Here is a 17,743-nt window from a genome sequence, read left to right on the forward strand (position 1 = left end):
CAGCGATCCTTCTCCTGCGTGTTCCAGGTCGTCTGGATCTTCTGCACAAATTTCAGAACCTTCACCTTCAAGGCTCCTCCGTTTGTGTGTTTCCAGACAAAGGACCTCCTCAGTGCTCAGGAGTTCATAGTTCACCAGTGCTTCGTGTTCAAGACTGTGAAACGGATTCAACTCCTTTCTTCCCACTGTAACGTGGCCCAGATCAACAAATGGAAGATGTCGCCGCTCAGACTCAGTACATGACCAGGTGGAACATAAATATCACTTTTCCAACCTCTTCCCCAGAGGCCCTTGGCATTAGTATGTTTTGTCAGTATATGATTATCTAATTTGCATTAGATTTTAAATACCTGATGTCTGTTAATAACAAATAATCTCTCGATTTATTTGTTGAATCTAGAATAATGTTTACCTTATTATTTCCCAGAAACTTCAGTTTATCTTTCCATAAGATAACATCCATAGTAACATCCAACTCAATCAATCTTTTGCACTTTATCCAATCATTGTACCCATTATCTATAGTTGTTAGTTACTCTTGTCTATCCTTTTGTTAATAAAACCCCTTTTATTACACTTGTGTCTTACTTGTGTTGATAATACAGTAAGAGGCTCTACAAGTTAACGATAACTCTATAATCCTTCAGACTGATCAAACTACAACTTCTTCCAATTGATGTAATTCTTATGTATTCAACAATCTTCCATGATTGTTCTTTACTGTCAAGCTGAAATTCCTGGCTAGTGCCCCGTAAAAAAGTGTGTATGAATATTAAAGGCCAATCTTAATATTATTATTTAATATTAATATTAAAGCTAGGGATGCACCTTTTTCTTGACCAAAGCCGAAACTGAACAAAATGAAACACTGGGCCGAATACCGAACACTGTTTTTCAAGTTATTTTTTCCCATGTAATTTGCCTATTTATTTCACTATTGCATAAATTAAATAACCAAAATGTGCTTTTTGCTGTTTTGTCTTACTTTTCAAAGAAAAAATCAATAAAAAAAAATCAACTATTTAAAAAAATGAACACTGAATATTTTTTAACATTCTAGCAGACATTGTACCAACAAAGCACAATTTAACTTAAAATTAATAAGTTAGTAAAATAAGTTGTTTTGGCCATCAGACCCCCTTCTTGAATCAGGCATGTATTTTTTACTGTACAAATAAAAGCAGCCTTGCTGAGCAGAAGAGACTTCTTTTAAAACATTAGAAAATATTACAGATCCCAATTTGAACACTGTGAATGTTATAATAAATGTATTAACAGAGCTGTTGTAATTATTATTATCATTATTATTGTCTTACTTTTTATTTCATTATATAGAACAACAGTAAAATTACAATACTAACATTTATTCAACTTTTATTTCGGCAGAAACACGCAGGAAGACCTCAGTGCTTCTTTTTGTTGACAACAGCAGATTTATAAATGAGTCTCATTACGAATATGTCACACATATCGCATTGTCACATGCCTTGTAAAAATTCATAAAAATGTGACTGAGCAACTGATGAGTAACACTGTTTCAGTGCAGATTTTCCTTGCACTTTGGACCTTGAACCCTGGTTAACAAGCAGATAGTGCTGTGAGTTTGTGCAGCGCTGTCAGAATACATGCAATTCCTGTGTGTATTAGAAAACATAACGTTCTGCAGTTTATTTACTAATTGTTTGCGGCCATTTCACGATTTCAATCATCATACAGTAACCAGCAACAATCACCCCTTCCTCTTCTCATCGAAGACATGCAATGCAGTACTAAACAGTCTCTCGCTGTCGGTGCTTGTAATGATTTTTGCATCTTTCTCGGACCGTTTTAAATGCTTCCACACTGCTGACATGTTTGTTGCATTATAAAGAGTGTGTGCCTCTCACTCTACACTGGTTGCTATTTCATCGCATCACGTCATTGTTCAGTACAATTTATTCAGTCTTTTCGCTTATTCGGGCGAATAATTTCGGTTGTCGAACATTCGGTGCATCCCTAATTAAAGCCCAAAGTCATTACACTTGTGATGCAACTTATTTCTAAAATCACTACATTCAGTGGTGCCCCGTGTGAGGCTATCTTACATTGAAATCACTAGACAGAGCTTTTGGAAAAAACATCCACATAATCATGACCCCTTCCTGTGCACACAAGATTTAGATACCGTAGGTCTTCAGGGAATGAGATAAAGAGGTTTTACCTCTGGATGAATGACACACGAGCCCTCAGGGACCGCTTACCTTTCCATATGTTTGTACTGAACCCACTCAATGCTGCTATCAGACGTCAGCTAGATCAAGAAATAAGCTCCAAGCCTCTTCTGGGAGTTCGATATGTGTATGTTTGTGCTTGTTAGAGACAGGTGTTGGGGGGGGGGCAGAGTTGCAAGAGAGATTGTTTTAGACATTCTCTCCATCTACAGGCCTTGCCCTCTGTGTTCAAAAGCACCATGCTAAGTGCTTTTGAGATTAGAATGATACGAAATGAAACCAGACTGGTAATAAGACAAGCTCCAGCACAGGTGGGAAGCCACAAGTGCTCATGACCCTCCATCTACTTCGCAGTTTAATGTAATCATGCACATACACACACGTTTAGCTTCCTATCACCTCTCTTGTTGAACGTAATTACCCAGAAATCCTGTACTTATCACGTCTACGGGCAAGCTTAACTACACAGTCACGCACATTTACAGAGATAGAGAGGGAGCCAAGTGCTTTCTGTAGTTCTAAATGGATGAACAGGTCATCCCAACCACACACACACATTTATATATACAGTACATGAGCCATCAACAAAATTGTCAGTGTATGGCTGAGCAGAATAAAAGAACAAAAAATATATATTGAGTAGGACTTCATTTTCATTAAGACCAATTCCCTTGAGATCCTGTAGGTCTGAGTCTTTTTCCTTTTCTTATGCATCATGTCTTCTAACAGGGACTAATGATGCTCAGTGCCTGTTCAGATTAATATTTTAGAGTTGGCTAATGAGGAAGGGAAAGAAGGCGCACTATTGGAGAGGAAAAGAGCGAGAGAGAAAGAGATTTATGGATGTAAAGTGGTGGGTGCTTGAACATTAGGCCACACTAGTAGGCAGCCGCAGCACTGATGCACTGTGGGACACTGGACGCAGGGGCGGATTTAGTGAATTGGGGGCCCCAGGCAAAATATAGGACCTATACAATTGCACACATTTACCTACATCAACCTTGAGGTTCCTTTTTTGTTGTGATGCTTGCTGCTGCACAGTGGTGCCCCATAGTTGTGTCCAATGTTTCTACATTTTTCATGTACATGTTATAATAGCTTTCTTTTATGTTGTAGACCATGTAATAGCAATTGATTTACAGTTGAGAAACAGGTTTTCACAAAAACAAAATAAATTATAAAACGATAAACCTCACAATTGAGGCTTTAAACCATTTTTTTAAGAAAAAGGATGAGTCAGAAGTATAAATTATTATATTAATTTAAAACGGGGGTCATGTGGGTGGATTTTCGCATTGGTCTGAACAAAAACTGCAGACAGGATTATTGATTATTGATTTTTAACAACTTTAAAATACATTTATTTAATAAATGAAAAAGTTTTTATGGTTTTAGTTACCAATAACAACTCTACAAATAGTTTTTAGTTGTCGAAAGTTTTATTTTTAATTAACAAAAATGTCCTAACACACAATAAAAAGTCAAAAAACAATTTGTGAGGGCATTTTGGAGTAGTTTCTAAGTATCTAACATGCTCATTATTCACCAAATCATGTTTTGTAATTGTATTAGTGTTATCAGGTTTGTGTGAGGTTCAGGGGTTGTACATAGTAAATATCATTATCTTAGTCCTCATTAGCACAACTTCTGAGGTGTGTGTGTGCCTGTGCGTGCTATAGTGGCTTTTGTTTTGGCTAAAGCACAGCTCTCTGAGGATTGCATACAATTTTTTTTTATTTGGACCCCAATGACTTTCAAAATATCTTATTTTGTGTTCCACTGAGGAAGAAAATCATATAGTTTGGAAAGACAGAGTGAGTAAATGATGACAAAATTTACATTTTTGGGGTGAACTATCCCTTTTAACTACTGACAATTTTCAAACTTTGCACATCGGGCACACCAGATGCAAAAAGCACTTCAATGCAAATTATACTTCATAAATTTGTTTACAAGTATTTACTTGCCTCACACAATCTCCTGAGAAAAAGCACTGAAAAAAACAAGTTTTTCAGCTGAATGTAATTGCGTATTCCAGATAGTACTGATTACAAAACTCTTGACAAATCCATGAATATTTTTCTCAAATTTTGTTTTCTTATTACATTCTGATTTGTTAATCATGGACAAAGCGTATAAGCAGATTAAATCCAGTCCTTTGCATTATGCAGTCTGGAAGAATGAAAATGCAGATTGTTTTTTTAAGATGAGAAAAGAAGAGAGAAAACAGTAGGTAGAAGATAAAGAACAGTTAAAGAACAGCAGATTAAAGTGTGATCGAGGCATACAGACTAGCAGTGTAACGATTCACTCGTTTTATCGATGCATTGATTACAAACACCGATGATGCAATGCATCGATCTTGAAACATGGATTTTGAATCGTGAATCGTTGATTTCGGACAGTAATTGATTTAAAACGCTAAGAATCGAATGAATCACGATTTCTATAGCGATTCAATGCTTTCAAAATATATACACATTAAATGACTACAAGCTCGAATTAATGGAGACCTTGAACAGTGTTCGTGCCCTCGCCTCTCTCCTTCATGCACTCCACTATTTCCCGCCTGCAGTGACTGTCACAGGATTGCGCTCGCGCTCAGTTCGTCTCACTGACACATTTTTTGAGCAGCTGATGTGTGATCTCTCCTTAGTAGGCTACTCGTGGCCAGTAATGCTAAAGTGAAGTAGTTTTACTTTTCTGTAGTTTTTCAATGGCTCTCAGTCATACCGATGGCATTACCTGAGTAGTCGAAGGCTGCGCATTTATTGGACAGAGCAAAAATGTAAGTGTCTAAAGCATACGCACAGTTCCACTGAATGATAAATGTATTTTAACAATGTTGTTGAACCGAATGTACGAAGGAAATTGTTAAAATAACCACAGCATTACCCACAACCTTGAAATAAGAGCGCGAGGTTTATCTGATAATCAGACGCATGAAAGTAGTGTTTGTTGCTATAGCAAATAGACTTCGGGCGCGTTTTCTTTCAGAATCATCATTCACCGATGGAGAGGAAAAGCACTATAGCATTTTATTTTGTGAAAATGAGATAAAGAAGTTTTCGCACTGAAAGAGAAGTGATCTCGCGCTCATAGAACTTAAGACGTGCCAGGCTATATCTGCAGCTAAGCTGAATAAAAAGCAGAATGAACTGAAATGTTAAGACAATAAACACAATAAATAAATAAAATTTATGAATGATGCCGTGCTAATTGATATATCATTTAGTACAGTACAGAAACTATAAAGTATATTTTCTACCTTATTCTGTGCAGAAAATTTTAATAATTGTTTGTAGTATATAAAACATTCATAAAATTGCCATTAGGAAAAAATTATAGATTACAAATTATTGATTATTGTCCAGCAGTGTATTTGATTTCAAATTCAAAGTAAGAGATAAGAAAATAATTCCTTGTAAAAAAAAATCATAATAAAACACACATACATAAAATAATTGTATTTGGCATTTCTGTCACTTCTGAAATGATGGCTACCCCCCTGGTGTGACAAAATGTTAGCCTATACATAATACTTTTAAAGCTCTTTTTTAAAATCTTGGCTTACATAAATTTCTACATAATCCATGTCATGACATAGCATCATTAAACTAGCATCTAACAATGGACAAAAGTGTTTTTTTTTCTGTAACTATGGTTCTCTAACCATAAAGGCTGCGATGTAATTTGCCCCCTGACCAAGCATTTAAAGAATTTAGGGGAAGCATTTAAATAATCCTGTGAATTCACTTAAATAATGCAGAATCTAATCGTTCTGAATTTGCAAAAATCATTCTTGAATCGAATCGATAACCTATGAATCGTGAATTGAATCGATTCGCTGACTACCCAAAGATTCACAGCCCTAATACAGACACATGCTCAAGGTAATATGGCGTTCAGCTATATTTTATATACTGGCAATAATTTACAATAATGACTCATTTGTTAACTATCAGTTCACTTTCAGTCGGTCACTCTCGACGTCACGTCGGATGACCGACGAAATTGGGATCTCGCGTAGAGGGACCAATCTACTTCGAGTGTAAACTAAACGAGCCAATGCACATTGGCATGCGATTATTGCATCCAGTTGCTGCTGATCACAGCGTGAGTATAAGTAGGCAGCAGATGCAGCGCATATTCAGCTGAATATGCGCTGCATCTGCTGCCTACTTATACGCTGTGATCAGCAGCAGCTGGATGCAATAATCGCATGCCAATGTGCATTGGCTCGTTTAGTTTACACTCGAAGTAGATTGGTCCCTCTAAGCGAGATCCCAATTTCATCGGTCATCCGACGTGACGTCTCCATTCCCTCCTTCAGGGAACGAGGGTTACCATACGTAACCAAGACGTTAACAAGAACTAAAATACTTCTACAGCATTTATTAATATCAGTAAATATTAATTTCAACATTTTTAAAAACATTTTTAAAATCAACATTTGCATCTGGTAACATTAGCTAAAGCACCGTGAACTAACTTGACCAAACCCTATAAGAATGTACCCTAATATTAACAAATGAGACTATATTGTATAGTGTTACCAATATACTATGCTATTTTATGCTCACCAAGGCTGCATTTATTTGATAAACAATACAGTAAATAATACAGTACTACTGTAAAACAGTAATTAAAAAGAAATATTTTGTAAAATTATAAATGTCTTAGCTGTCACTTTTGATTAATTTAATTCATCCTTCATCCTCATGCTGAAAGTATTCATTTATTTCAAAGAAAAAGAAGATATTTTCTTTTTTATTTTAGTTTTTTTTTTTGTGGTTAATGTATTGGGTAACACTTTACAATAAGGTTCCATAAGCTAATGTTAGTTAATGTATTAACTAACATGAACAAACAATGAACTACACATTTCTTAAAGTATTTAATAATCTTTGTTAATGTTAGTTAATGAACAGTCAACAGTCGTTCATTGTTAGTTCATGCTAATTTACTGTGCATTAACTAATGTTAAAAAGCACAACTTTTGATTTCAATAATGCATAGTAAATGTTGAAATTAACATCAACTAAGTTTAATAAATGCTGTAGAAATATTGTTTATTCTTAGTTCATTTTAACTAAAGTAGTTAACTAAACTAATGAACCTTATTGTAAAGTGTTACCATGTATTGTTTGGTTTCTTTCTACTCTCAAGCTGAAGTTCTTATAATAAATGAACGTAGCCTTGCAAATTAGGTAAAAGCAGTACAAATCTGTTAAATAGTAAGATATGCAAAGCCGTAGACAGTTGTGCTTGCTGATTTGAGAACAAGTATTAAAACTGGAAAAATGTGCCAAATCATCTGAGAAATCCACAGTGTTTTGTTCACCAAGCATCACATTCTGAAGTGTAAATGTTTCCTCTTGAAACACTGTTTGACAGCTGTGTGGCACACTTGAAAGAACAGGACAGACTGAAGAATTATTTCCAAAACTGTGATCAAAATTAGATGTTCTAATTCATTTAAACTCATAACTTACTTCTAGACGCACAAAACAAAATGCAGTTTGTCTAACAGCTTGTTGCAATATAAGATGTAATACAAGGAGTAATGACTTACCGTAAACAAGCCAGAAGAGGTGCTAATGTTAACCCAGAGAAAAAATATCTAAATATTAAGCTAGTCAAATCACATCTACGTACCTCAGTATAATAATAATAATAATAAGAAAAATGTCAATTATAATCTTATGGTAATAATAATCTTAATTTAATAATTTAAATAATAATTTAAATCAGGGGTTCTCAACTCTGGCCCTTGAGGTCCACTTTCCTGCAGAGTTTAGCTCCAACCCTAATCAAACACACCTGAACAAGCTCATCAAGGTCTTCGGGATCACTAGAAAGTTAAAGGCAGGTGAGTTTGATCACGACTGGAGGTAAACCCAGCAGGAAAATGGACCTTGAGGGCCAGAGTTGAGAATTTAAATAATTTGATTTAAATAATAATCTTAATCAACTCTATTTGGTGGTCACCAGAGATACAGAAAGGATCACAAAATATTTCTATGATTTGAAGTTTCGAATAATATTGACTGAAAATTTAACTTGTTATTCTTAAGAAAATTAGTTGCTAATTTTAATATTTGTTAGTTATTACACTTTAGAAAATGGATTGTGGACCAAAAAAGTTGGTCTAAACCTCTTTGAAACCCTTGGGTGTAGACGTTTTTAACAAATTAAATTAAATTAAATTAAATAATAAAACAGAATACAATAAAATCGCAATTATTTTCTAGATTAATAATTTGATTTAAATAATAATCTTAATTTAAATAATAATACTCTTATTGTCACAACTCTATTTGGTGGTCACCAGAGATACAGAAAGGATCACAAAATATTTCTATGATTTGAAGTTTCGAATAATATTGACTGAAAATTTAACTTGTTATTCTTAAGAAAATTAGTTGCTAATTTTAAATATTTGTTAGTTATTACACTTTAGAAAATGGATTGTGGACCAAAAAAGTTGGTCTAAACCTCTTTGAAACCCTTGGGTGTAGACGTTTTTAACAAATTAAATTAAATTAAATTAAATAATAAAACAGAATACAATAAAATCGCAATTATTTTCTAGATTTGTAGAAATCCAATTGAATGCAAAATGATAATTAACATTTAAGAACTGCTTATGTTAACTAGTCAATGGGGGGGGGGGGGAATTCCTGTTAAGTTACAGGTATATACACAAGTAAAAACTTGTGGCCACTGATCTAGAATCTTTAAACTGTCTAGACTGTGACAGAAGACATTTCTAAATGTTTTGGCTTTGTTAGGTTGATTCAAATGTCTGTAGAGGTGTGCTTTCAAAGACCTGTGTCTTTCCATGTGTATGACACACAAACAAGGAAAAATACCAACTACACAAACTCTGTTTTGATTTTAGAGGGAACAAATGAAGCTATTTTAGCTATTTCAATCTCCTCCTCGGCAACAATAAGGGCAGAAATTTGTGAATTTCTAGACAAACAAACAAACAACGGCTGGGAGACTTTTCCCAGCATCGGTAGGAGGAAAACATTTAGATTTTTTCCATCTAAACAGATAGCATGTGGTGAAATGAAAGACATCACACATCTTTTATAGAGCCAAACGACACCAGCAGGAGTGGCTTTGATGTCGCAGCATCGTTCAACTAGCAGAAACAATAGCATCTTCCTCTGCCAGCATGCATCTGTCTCTCTGCTGACGGAAGTTAATTGAGATAGGAGAGACATATTCCATAGTGACTCTCCTGCAGATAATCGCAGTCCCAGACATAAATACACTTAGATGGCATCACACCAAAGTCTCTTAGATTAAGTAGTAAACAATTATATTTAACAAGTACATGTTGCCCTCCTAATTCAGTAATAACGACTGTGTTCGGATGTAAATATCCACCTAAAATCTTGTCAGTGACCATATGAGAGACTCAGTTCTTATACCCCCTGAAACAACCTTAACGTACTGCTCCTTCATCCATTTTAATGATCCTTATGTGCTGATGGCAGAGACTAATTATTGCTCATTATAAAACTCAACAGCAGTGATAGAGAAGAGAGGAGCGGAGCTGGCTGGGACGGGTACGGCGGTAGTCTGGAGCTCTGCTTTATCTGCGCACTGATGAATAAGTCTAATCTATCATATGTCTGGGAAAGCCCCAAGGCCTCCAGAATGAAAAGCTGCCAGAGAGTAAGCGAGCAGCAATGTGTTCATGTGTGAACTGTGACTATAAGGATCACCAAACTGCATGCGTGTGTATTGTTAGTACTGAATAATGGGAGCTCCATGCGTGTAAACAGGGCCTAAAATTAACAGTCGCCAAGCACCAAATGCGAGTAAGGGGAAAAAAATTGGAGTTGGAAAGTATATGAAACAGTGTTACTCATCAGTTGGCTGATAACTTTTTTATTAATTCTAACAATGCCAAAGTATGCGAAATGGTTTAAAAGAACGATTATCAAATTGCAAAGACGGCATTGAAATTATGTAAATATGTAATCTGATGTTCTGTCCTGTGAGCAGCTGTGAGTGTTTTCAGTGTCTCTGAGCGGTTTGCAGTAAATGCTGCTCCACACAAACTCCATCTCTGCAAGTCCTGTGAGACTGAGTCGCATATACCATGCATGTGAAAATGACACTTGCCCAAATCATCTTCCCAAACTTGTAATGAGTGTCATTCATACATCTGTTGTCAACAAAAGAAGCATTTTAAAAGAGAAGTTCCCTGCATTTTCCTCCGCCAAAATAAAAAATCTATGGCTTAATGTTTGTTAGCAAAAAAAAAAAAACACACAAATATTACTATTGTAATTTTACCATTAGTTAAAATAATAATAATTATTATTATTATATAAATTAAAATTATTATTATAAAATACTCATAGTATATAATATTATAGTGATATTTCTTTATTGATTTGTTAAATTTTTATGACTAAATAATACCAATAAATAAACAAACAAATAAACAAACTGATAGGGCAGCGAGCCAACAAGTCTGCTGCCTGAGCTTTCGGACGCAGCTTTTATGTTCATAAACATGCTGTAAGCAAGCTAAAATGTTCAGAGTTCATTTAGAACAAAGGTGCCCAATTCTGCTCCTGAAGGGTCGCCATCCTGCAGAGTTCAGCTCCAGTTTTATTGGATATTGGATATATAATTATGCAAGCTCATTTCCTATGTTTATGTTTAAAGTTAATCTTAATAAATTTTATAACACTTTTAAACTATCATTAACATATGAATATCCCTTTTTCATGCACTACATTATAATGGTTTGATGCCTAAAGTCACTTTTAGCTTTTAAAACTTTTTTTTTTTTTACTTTTTTTTTTTGACAATATTGTTTTACTTTTAATTTATTTAGAAAAAAATTAATATTGCACATTACATGAAAATAATTATTGGATTCTTGGTTCCTGGTCAGCAGCTTTAAATGTTTTTACATTTAATTATTCAATTTCTGTATTTTATTTATATCTTTCTTTGATTGAATTTGTCCTATTATTTGTTATGTGCATCTTTGCTCTAAGTTTTATATTGTAACATACCATTATTGTGAAATAAAATTACTTGCATAGTGAAATAAGATTTTGGTCAAATAGTGCACCCCTACAATTACATCATAATAAAATAATGACAATTAAAATATTGTCCAAAATGTTAATATCAAGTGCATCCCTACATATTGTGATTTCACTCACATAAGGTTGGCTGCTTTTCTGGAAGACAAGTACAAGGCAAGTAAAAATGAGTAGTCATACAAGCCCTACACCATAGCAGATTTGGTGGATTGTACTGAAATTAAGAACTAATTATTGTCTGATCGATGCATTAATGCATTAATGAGCTCAAGACGTTCAACCTCTATGCAGGTGAGTGCATGTACTTTGTCTTACCTCAGTGTGAACTGCTCAGTGGCGGCAGCAGGATTCATTAGTACTTGAAATCCCACTGTCTGTCCCTGTTTAACCGGGCTGGGGGATGCCAGAATCTCAACGTCTCCATCCAGTCTAAGTCGGTTTCTGGGTGCTTTGTTGTCCCCAGTGGCGAGAGTCACCGTCCCAATCCTCTGCATATCCCCTTCCTGCCCTACAGCCTTTCCTTGCACCATACCCGCTACACACTCTTTCCCCTGGTCCTCTGGAGGAAGGATGGAGTAGTGCAACTCCACCGTGACAGGAACGGGCTCCTGTGTGCGCCTACGTGGCGGAGGAGCATTGAACCAGGTCGTTGGGATGCCAAGCTGGGCTACACAGATCCCCATGTTTCCCTCCAGTCGGCAGGCGGTTGATACAGAGCCTTCCCCTGGATCACGGAACCCAACGACACAGATACACGGAAGCAGTTCCGCGGCAAGATCCACATCCTCCCACCTGCGGCCCGCCAGATAAAACAAAACCTGGATTTGAGGTCGATTGACTCCTATCCTCCTGCCTACCAGGTGCGCTCTCACCTTCCAGCCCAGTTTGAGGTGTGTAGAGGGATGGAAAGAACGTGGCAGCGCCCCCTGGAGGAGCTCTGGTGGTACTGGCGCCTCTGCGGTGAGGTTGCCATAGCTACAGTTGACCAACAAGAGGGGAGCAGGGCCAGCATCGGGCAAGTGGAGAAAGAGAGGCTCACTGCGTGTCTGCAAACTCCCGTTACGCATCACATTCTGTGTGGCCTCCCAGAGAAAGAAGGATGACTCTGCACCCTGCAGTTGGCAGGACACAGGGAGGTACGTGGGCAAGGATGAGGAGAATCTGGGCACGAGATCGCTACCTCCGCCCCTGCTTTCACACACTGCGGAGAGACAAAGAGAAAGAGATTTAACTCTATGTTTATTTAATTTCAGAGACACTATAGATGTTATTACAAGGAAAATTGCTTTCAGTTATAATTTAAAGTGTCCCCTGATTTTTGTTTTATCTCATTTTACGAGAGCAGTTATTTACAGAGAAACAAATTAAATTAAGGCCAAGGGTCTTTGGAAAGATAATTGTATAAGTGTGTGTAGAGAGCAAGTAAATGTTCTGAGTGAATAGCAAGAAGAGTTCAGCAAGAATAAAGACAAAGATTTAAAGAGAAAATGTTATTATATGTACACTATCATTCAAAAATTTGGTGTATTATTTTAATTTAAAATAACTGTTTTACAATTTAATCTATTTTTAAAATGTAATCTATTCCTGATGGCAAAGCTGAATTTTCAGCAACCATTACTCCTGTCTTCAGTGTCGCATGATTCTTCAGAAATTCTTTATAGAAATTCTTCCTATATAGATTTGGTGTTGCTTATTATTGTCAATATGTTGATAAAAATGGGTGTGTTTCCTAATATTTTTGTGGAAACTGTAATACTTTTTTCAGGATTCTTTGATAAATAGATTATTTGAAAAACAGACATATTTTAACAAATGTAAAATAATAATAATAATTATTATTATATATAGTATATAAGTCAAGCAGGTTGTGTATGAGAATTGAATGAGAATTGTCTTTGAATGAGAATTGTCAATTTGTGCTTTTTTTTACAACATGCTTTTTCTTTAATTAACCTGCAGAAAATTATGTAAATGTGCTCATGAATACATAAAAAGTCCTAAAAACATACTTTAAAGTAAAGGATCCCAAGTGTGAATATGCTATTGTGGTAAAAATAATTGTGATATATCTATATAGTGTATGAGTGTATTATCACAACACTACTTTTATCCAAAGTGACTTATGTCGAACCTATGACCTTGACATTGCTAACACCATGCTCTATATTTGTAGCCCTCTGGCTCACATTCGCACAACTGTTTCCACCTCTACTGGACAGGATATGACACTGCAGTGGCTTTGTGACTACGTGTCTCTTTGTGAGTGTCAGGGTATAACATTGATGGTGGAAAGGCCTCTTTTTGTGCTCAGGGACAATTTATTTGAACTCTCAAAACATGACCCAAAAAGTCAACAAGTCATCACTGAAATTGAAATCTGTCATTTAGCGGACATTTTTATCCAACAAAAACATTTGTTTCTTGAGCTTCATTTAAGTTCACAAAAACTTGATAAATCAGAGAACAGGAGAACTAAACAATATCACACACAATTTACACAGAAAGAGTTTCGACCTCAGCTCATTATAAGCCAATATAAGATGATGAATTACACAATCCCAGTATTTCAATCTTTTGTATTTTTGTATTTCTCATTTGTTTTCTCTCTTTTACAGTGAAACAACAGATTTCGTGCTGATTCAGAGAGTCTCATTTGCATGTTTTGAAACAGTGACAGAATGAAGAGCAACAGAAACTCAAGCAGCTGCCTGGAATAGAACCAGAGGTTTATTGTGTTACTTTATCTCTCTCACGCTCTCTCTCTCTCTCCTCAGGTAGCGGAGTGGAGCATAGTAAAGGTGTGAAAATATAATGAAGATTTGGTATGTCTCACAACAAGAGTTTAAACACATAATAATCCCTTCAGAGAGAGATATACCTTCAGCTATTCCTTTCAAATCAACACTGAGACAAAACATACGTGAGGCCTTGTGGACCCAGTGTCTTGAGGAAGAAGAGAGGCAGATGATGAGAAAGAGAATGAATGAACGTTTCAGTTACGTATGGTAACCCTTGTTCCCTGAAGGAGGGAACGGAGACGTCACGTCGGATGACCGACAAATTGGGATCTCGCTTAGAGAGACCAATCTACTTTGAGATTAAACTAAACGAGCTAATGCACATTGGCATGCGATTATTGCATCCAGATGCCGCTGATCACTGCGTGAGTATAAGTAGGCAGCAGATGCAGTGCATATTCAGGTTTTCGCTGAGGAGCCGAGCCGGTGACCCGGCCACTCAGCGGTGGTACAGGAGCTGTGGCGAAGGGACGTGACGTCTCCGTTCCCTCCTTCCGGGGAGAGGGTTACCATACGTAACCGAGGCGTTCCCTTTCAGTCAGTCACTCCCGACGTCACGTCGGATGACCGACAAATTGGGATGCCTAACAAAGGGCCACAGGTACTGCCCCTTCCAGTGTCCCGTGGAAGCCACCTGCACCCCTACTTTTTGGCGTAGGCCAGGGCTTACCACAAGAGGACCAGCTACTGCTGCTATGGCACTACCCAATCAGTAAGACTGGATAACACTGGGAAAACATACCCGTTCCACTTGGGACAGGGACGTTGCGGAAGCTCCAACCTTCCCGAAGGAGGTTTCGGAAGCAAATACTCATATGAACATTCCTTAGGTGCATATGGAAGATTGGAGGTGATTGTAACCCTCTTGGGATGGCAGAAGTCTGCCGGGGAAACACAGGCTCAGAGGCCATACCGTGGACTTTACACATATGGGATACACTTAGGTCTCTACACATGGAATCTCACAGATTCATCGAGAGAGGGCCTGGCGCCGGATGCTCCACCACATCTGGTTGTCGAGGGGACGGAGGAGCTCAACAGGGTCTACTATATGGACTCTCTGGAGCGTCTACAAGTTTGAGGTGAGAACACAGGAGGATACCGGCTCTGCACGAAGGCTATAGAAACTAGCGAACGTGTTAGGGATCGCCCAGCCCGCAGCTCTACAGATATCTGACAGCGAGACGCCACGCACCAGTGCCCAGGAGGATGCAACACTTCTAGTTGAGTGAGCACACAACCTGAATGGGCAGGGCACACCCTGTGCCTGATAAGCCAGGGTGATGGCATCCACTATCCAGTGGGCCATCCTCTGCTTAGAGATGGCATTCAATTCTGCCGGCCTCCGTGACAGACAAAGAGCTGGTCTGAGGTCCTGAGCTTTGTGTCCGGTCTACTTAGCACCTTAAGGCTCGGACAGGACAGAGTAAAGCTAGGGCTGGGTCTGCCTCCTCCGGGGGCAGCACTTGCAGGCTCACCCCCTGATCCCTGAAGGGAGTAGTGAGAACCTTGGGCACATAGCCGGGCCGGGGCCTCAGGGTTACCTGGGAGTCGCCGGCCCGAACTCTAGGCATGAATCATCGACCGAAAATGCGTGCAGGTCCCCTACCCTCTTGATGGAGGCCAGTGCAAGCAGGAGCAGAGTTTTCATTGACAGAAACTTCAGCTCGACTGTCTGCAAAGGCTCAAATGGGCCCTGCTGTAGTGCTGTGAGCACTAGAGTCAGGTCCCAAGAGGGTATAGAGGGGGGCCGTGGAGGATTTAGCCTTCTCGCCCCCCTAAGGAACCTGATGATCAGGTCATGCTTCCCCAGCAGCTTCCCTTCTATGGGGTCGTGGTTAGCAGCGATTGCAGCGACATAGACTTTGATGGTGGAGGGAGACAGCCCTCGCTCCAACCCTTGCTGCAAAAAAGACAGCACGACTCTGATCGGGCATCTTCGGGGGTCTTCTCGGCGAGAAGAACACCTCTTAACAAACAGGTTCCACTTCAAAGCGTAAGCGTGTCTCGTAGACGGTGCTCTCGCTGAAGTGATGGTGTCAACTACCTCTTGGGGTAGGTCACCTAGAACCTCCGCAGGGACCAGACATGAAGTTTCCAGAGGTCTGGACGTGGGTACCAAGAAGGTGTCTGTGCAAGAAGGCTCACTGGGGGAAACACATACTTGCGAAGGCCCAGTGCATCCAAGCCGAGTGTTCCCTCGGTCAGAGAGTAGAACAACTGGCAGTGAGAGGTTTCTGGAGAGGCAAACAGGTCTACCTGAGTGGCTCTGAAACGTCTCCAAATCAGCTGGACCGTCTGGGGATGGAGTCGCCATTCTCCCGGGAGCACAGCTCAAGACAGCTCGTCGGCTGACTGGTTGAGCAGCCTCAGGAATGTGAACAGCACGAAGCGACCTCAGATGCTTCTGACTCCAAAGGAGGAGGTGGCGAGCGAGTTGTGACATGCGACAGGAACGCAGACCACCTTGTCGGTTGATGAACGCAATGGTCGCAGTGTTGTCCGTGCGGACTAGTATATGCTTGCCTCGTAAGCGCCCTTTGAGACGGATCAAGGCAAGGTGCACTGCCAGCAACTTGAGGCAGTTGATGTGCCAGTGCAGTTTGGGCCCCGTCCAAACCCCTGACACTGCAAACCCGTTGTACGTGGCCCCCCAGCCGGTGGTTGAGGCATCCGTAGAAACCACAGCATGCCTGGAGACCTGGTCTAGGGGCACTCCTGCCTGGAGAAACGCAAGGTCTGACCACGGGTGAAGGTTTGGCGGCAGGCCAGTGTAACTTGGACCCGGTGAGTGCCGCGTTGCCATGCCCACCTCGGGACTCTGCCATGGAGCCAGTGCTGAAACGGTCTCCCAGGAGCCTTTAAAATTTTTTCAGTGGGACCGCCATCCTGCTCTTGAATGTATTCAAGCAGATCAACACCGACTGAGCACGTTCCTGCGTGAGGCGTGCTGTCTGTTCGACCGAGTCCAACTCCATACCGAGAAAAGGGATCCTCTGCGTCAGGGAGAGTTTGCTCTTTTCCCAGTTGACCCGAAGGCCCAACTGGCTGAGGTGCGAGAGCACCAATTTCCTGTGTTCGCACAACTGATCCTGAGGTAATATGAGCCAGTCGTCGAGGTAGTTGAGAATGCAAATGCCCTGTTCTCTAAGGGGAACAAGGGATGCCTCCGCAACTTCCAAAATACTGAGTGCCCTGTTGGTTACAGGGTTTACTTCCTTTTTAATTAGATTTTTGTTAAATATTTATTTATTTGTGAAAAAATACTTTGTCTTCTAAAGTATAAGTACCGTATTTACCTGTATATAAAACAATGTTTTTTTCTTGAAAATACATCTGAAAAAATGCGGTCGTCTTATATTCAGGGTCTAGACTTTGACATGTAATAATACATGTGACAATAATACACCCACAACAATAGGTGGCGCCAAATACGCATAAAACGAGTGTGCCATGAAATACGTAATGTAATGCGTGTTGTAAAGATCGCGAGTTAAAACAAAAGAAAAATAAAACCTTACAGCTGCATGAGTCGTGACTGTCACGTTAGCCTGATGGGACCAAACTCACTTTGTGATTTTAAAACGTAAGACAGTACCCAGATTTGAAGACTACAGTAAGATTTAACTTCTACTGTTAATAAGAT

At 39.0% G+C, this 17,743-nt stretch overlaps 1 protein-coding gene across 1 annotated transcript in view; it reads right to left on the bottom strand.

Moving 5' to 3' along the window:
- The window catches only part of LOC107595952 (transmembrane protein 132C-like), a gene marked incomplete at its 3' end in the record, with an annotated part of 201,144 nt that overhangs the window by 70,940 nt on the left and 112,461 nt on the right, over positions 1 to 17,743 (bottom strand). The window contains exon 2 of the mRNA XM_016286553.1: positions 11,612 to 12,497. Within this exon, the coding sequence (XP_016142039.1) occupies positions 11,612 to 12,497 (886 nt within the window). The remainder of the gene's footprint in view (positions 1 to 11,611; positions 12,498 to 17,743) is intronic.

Source organism: Sinocyclocheilus grahami, unplaced genomic scaffold (genome assembly GCF_001515645.1).
Source record: "Sinocyclocheilus grahami isolate Dianchi unplaced genomic scaffold, SAMN03320097.WGS_v1.1 scaffold211.1, whole genome shotgun sequence".
Lineage (NCBI taxonomy): Eukaryota > Metazoa > Chordata > Actinopteri > Cypriniformes > Cyprinidae > Sinocyclocheilus > Sinocyclocheilus grahami.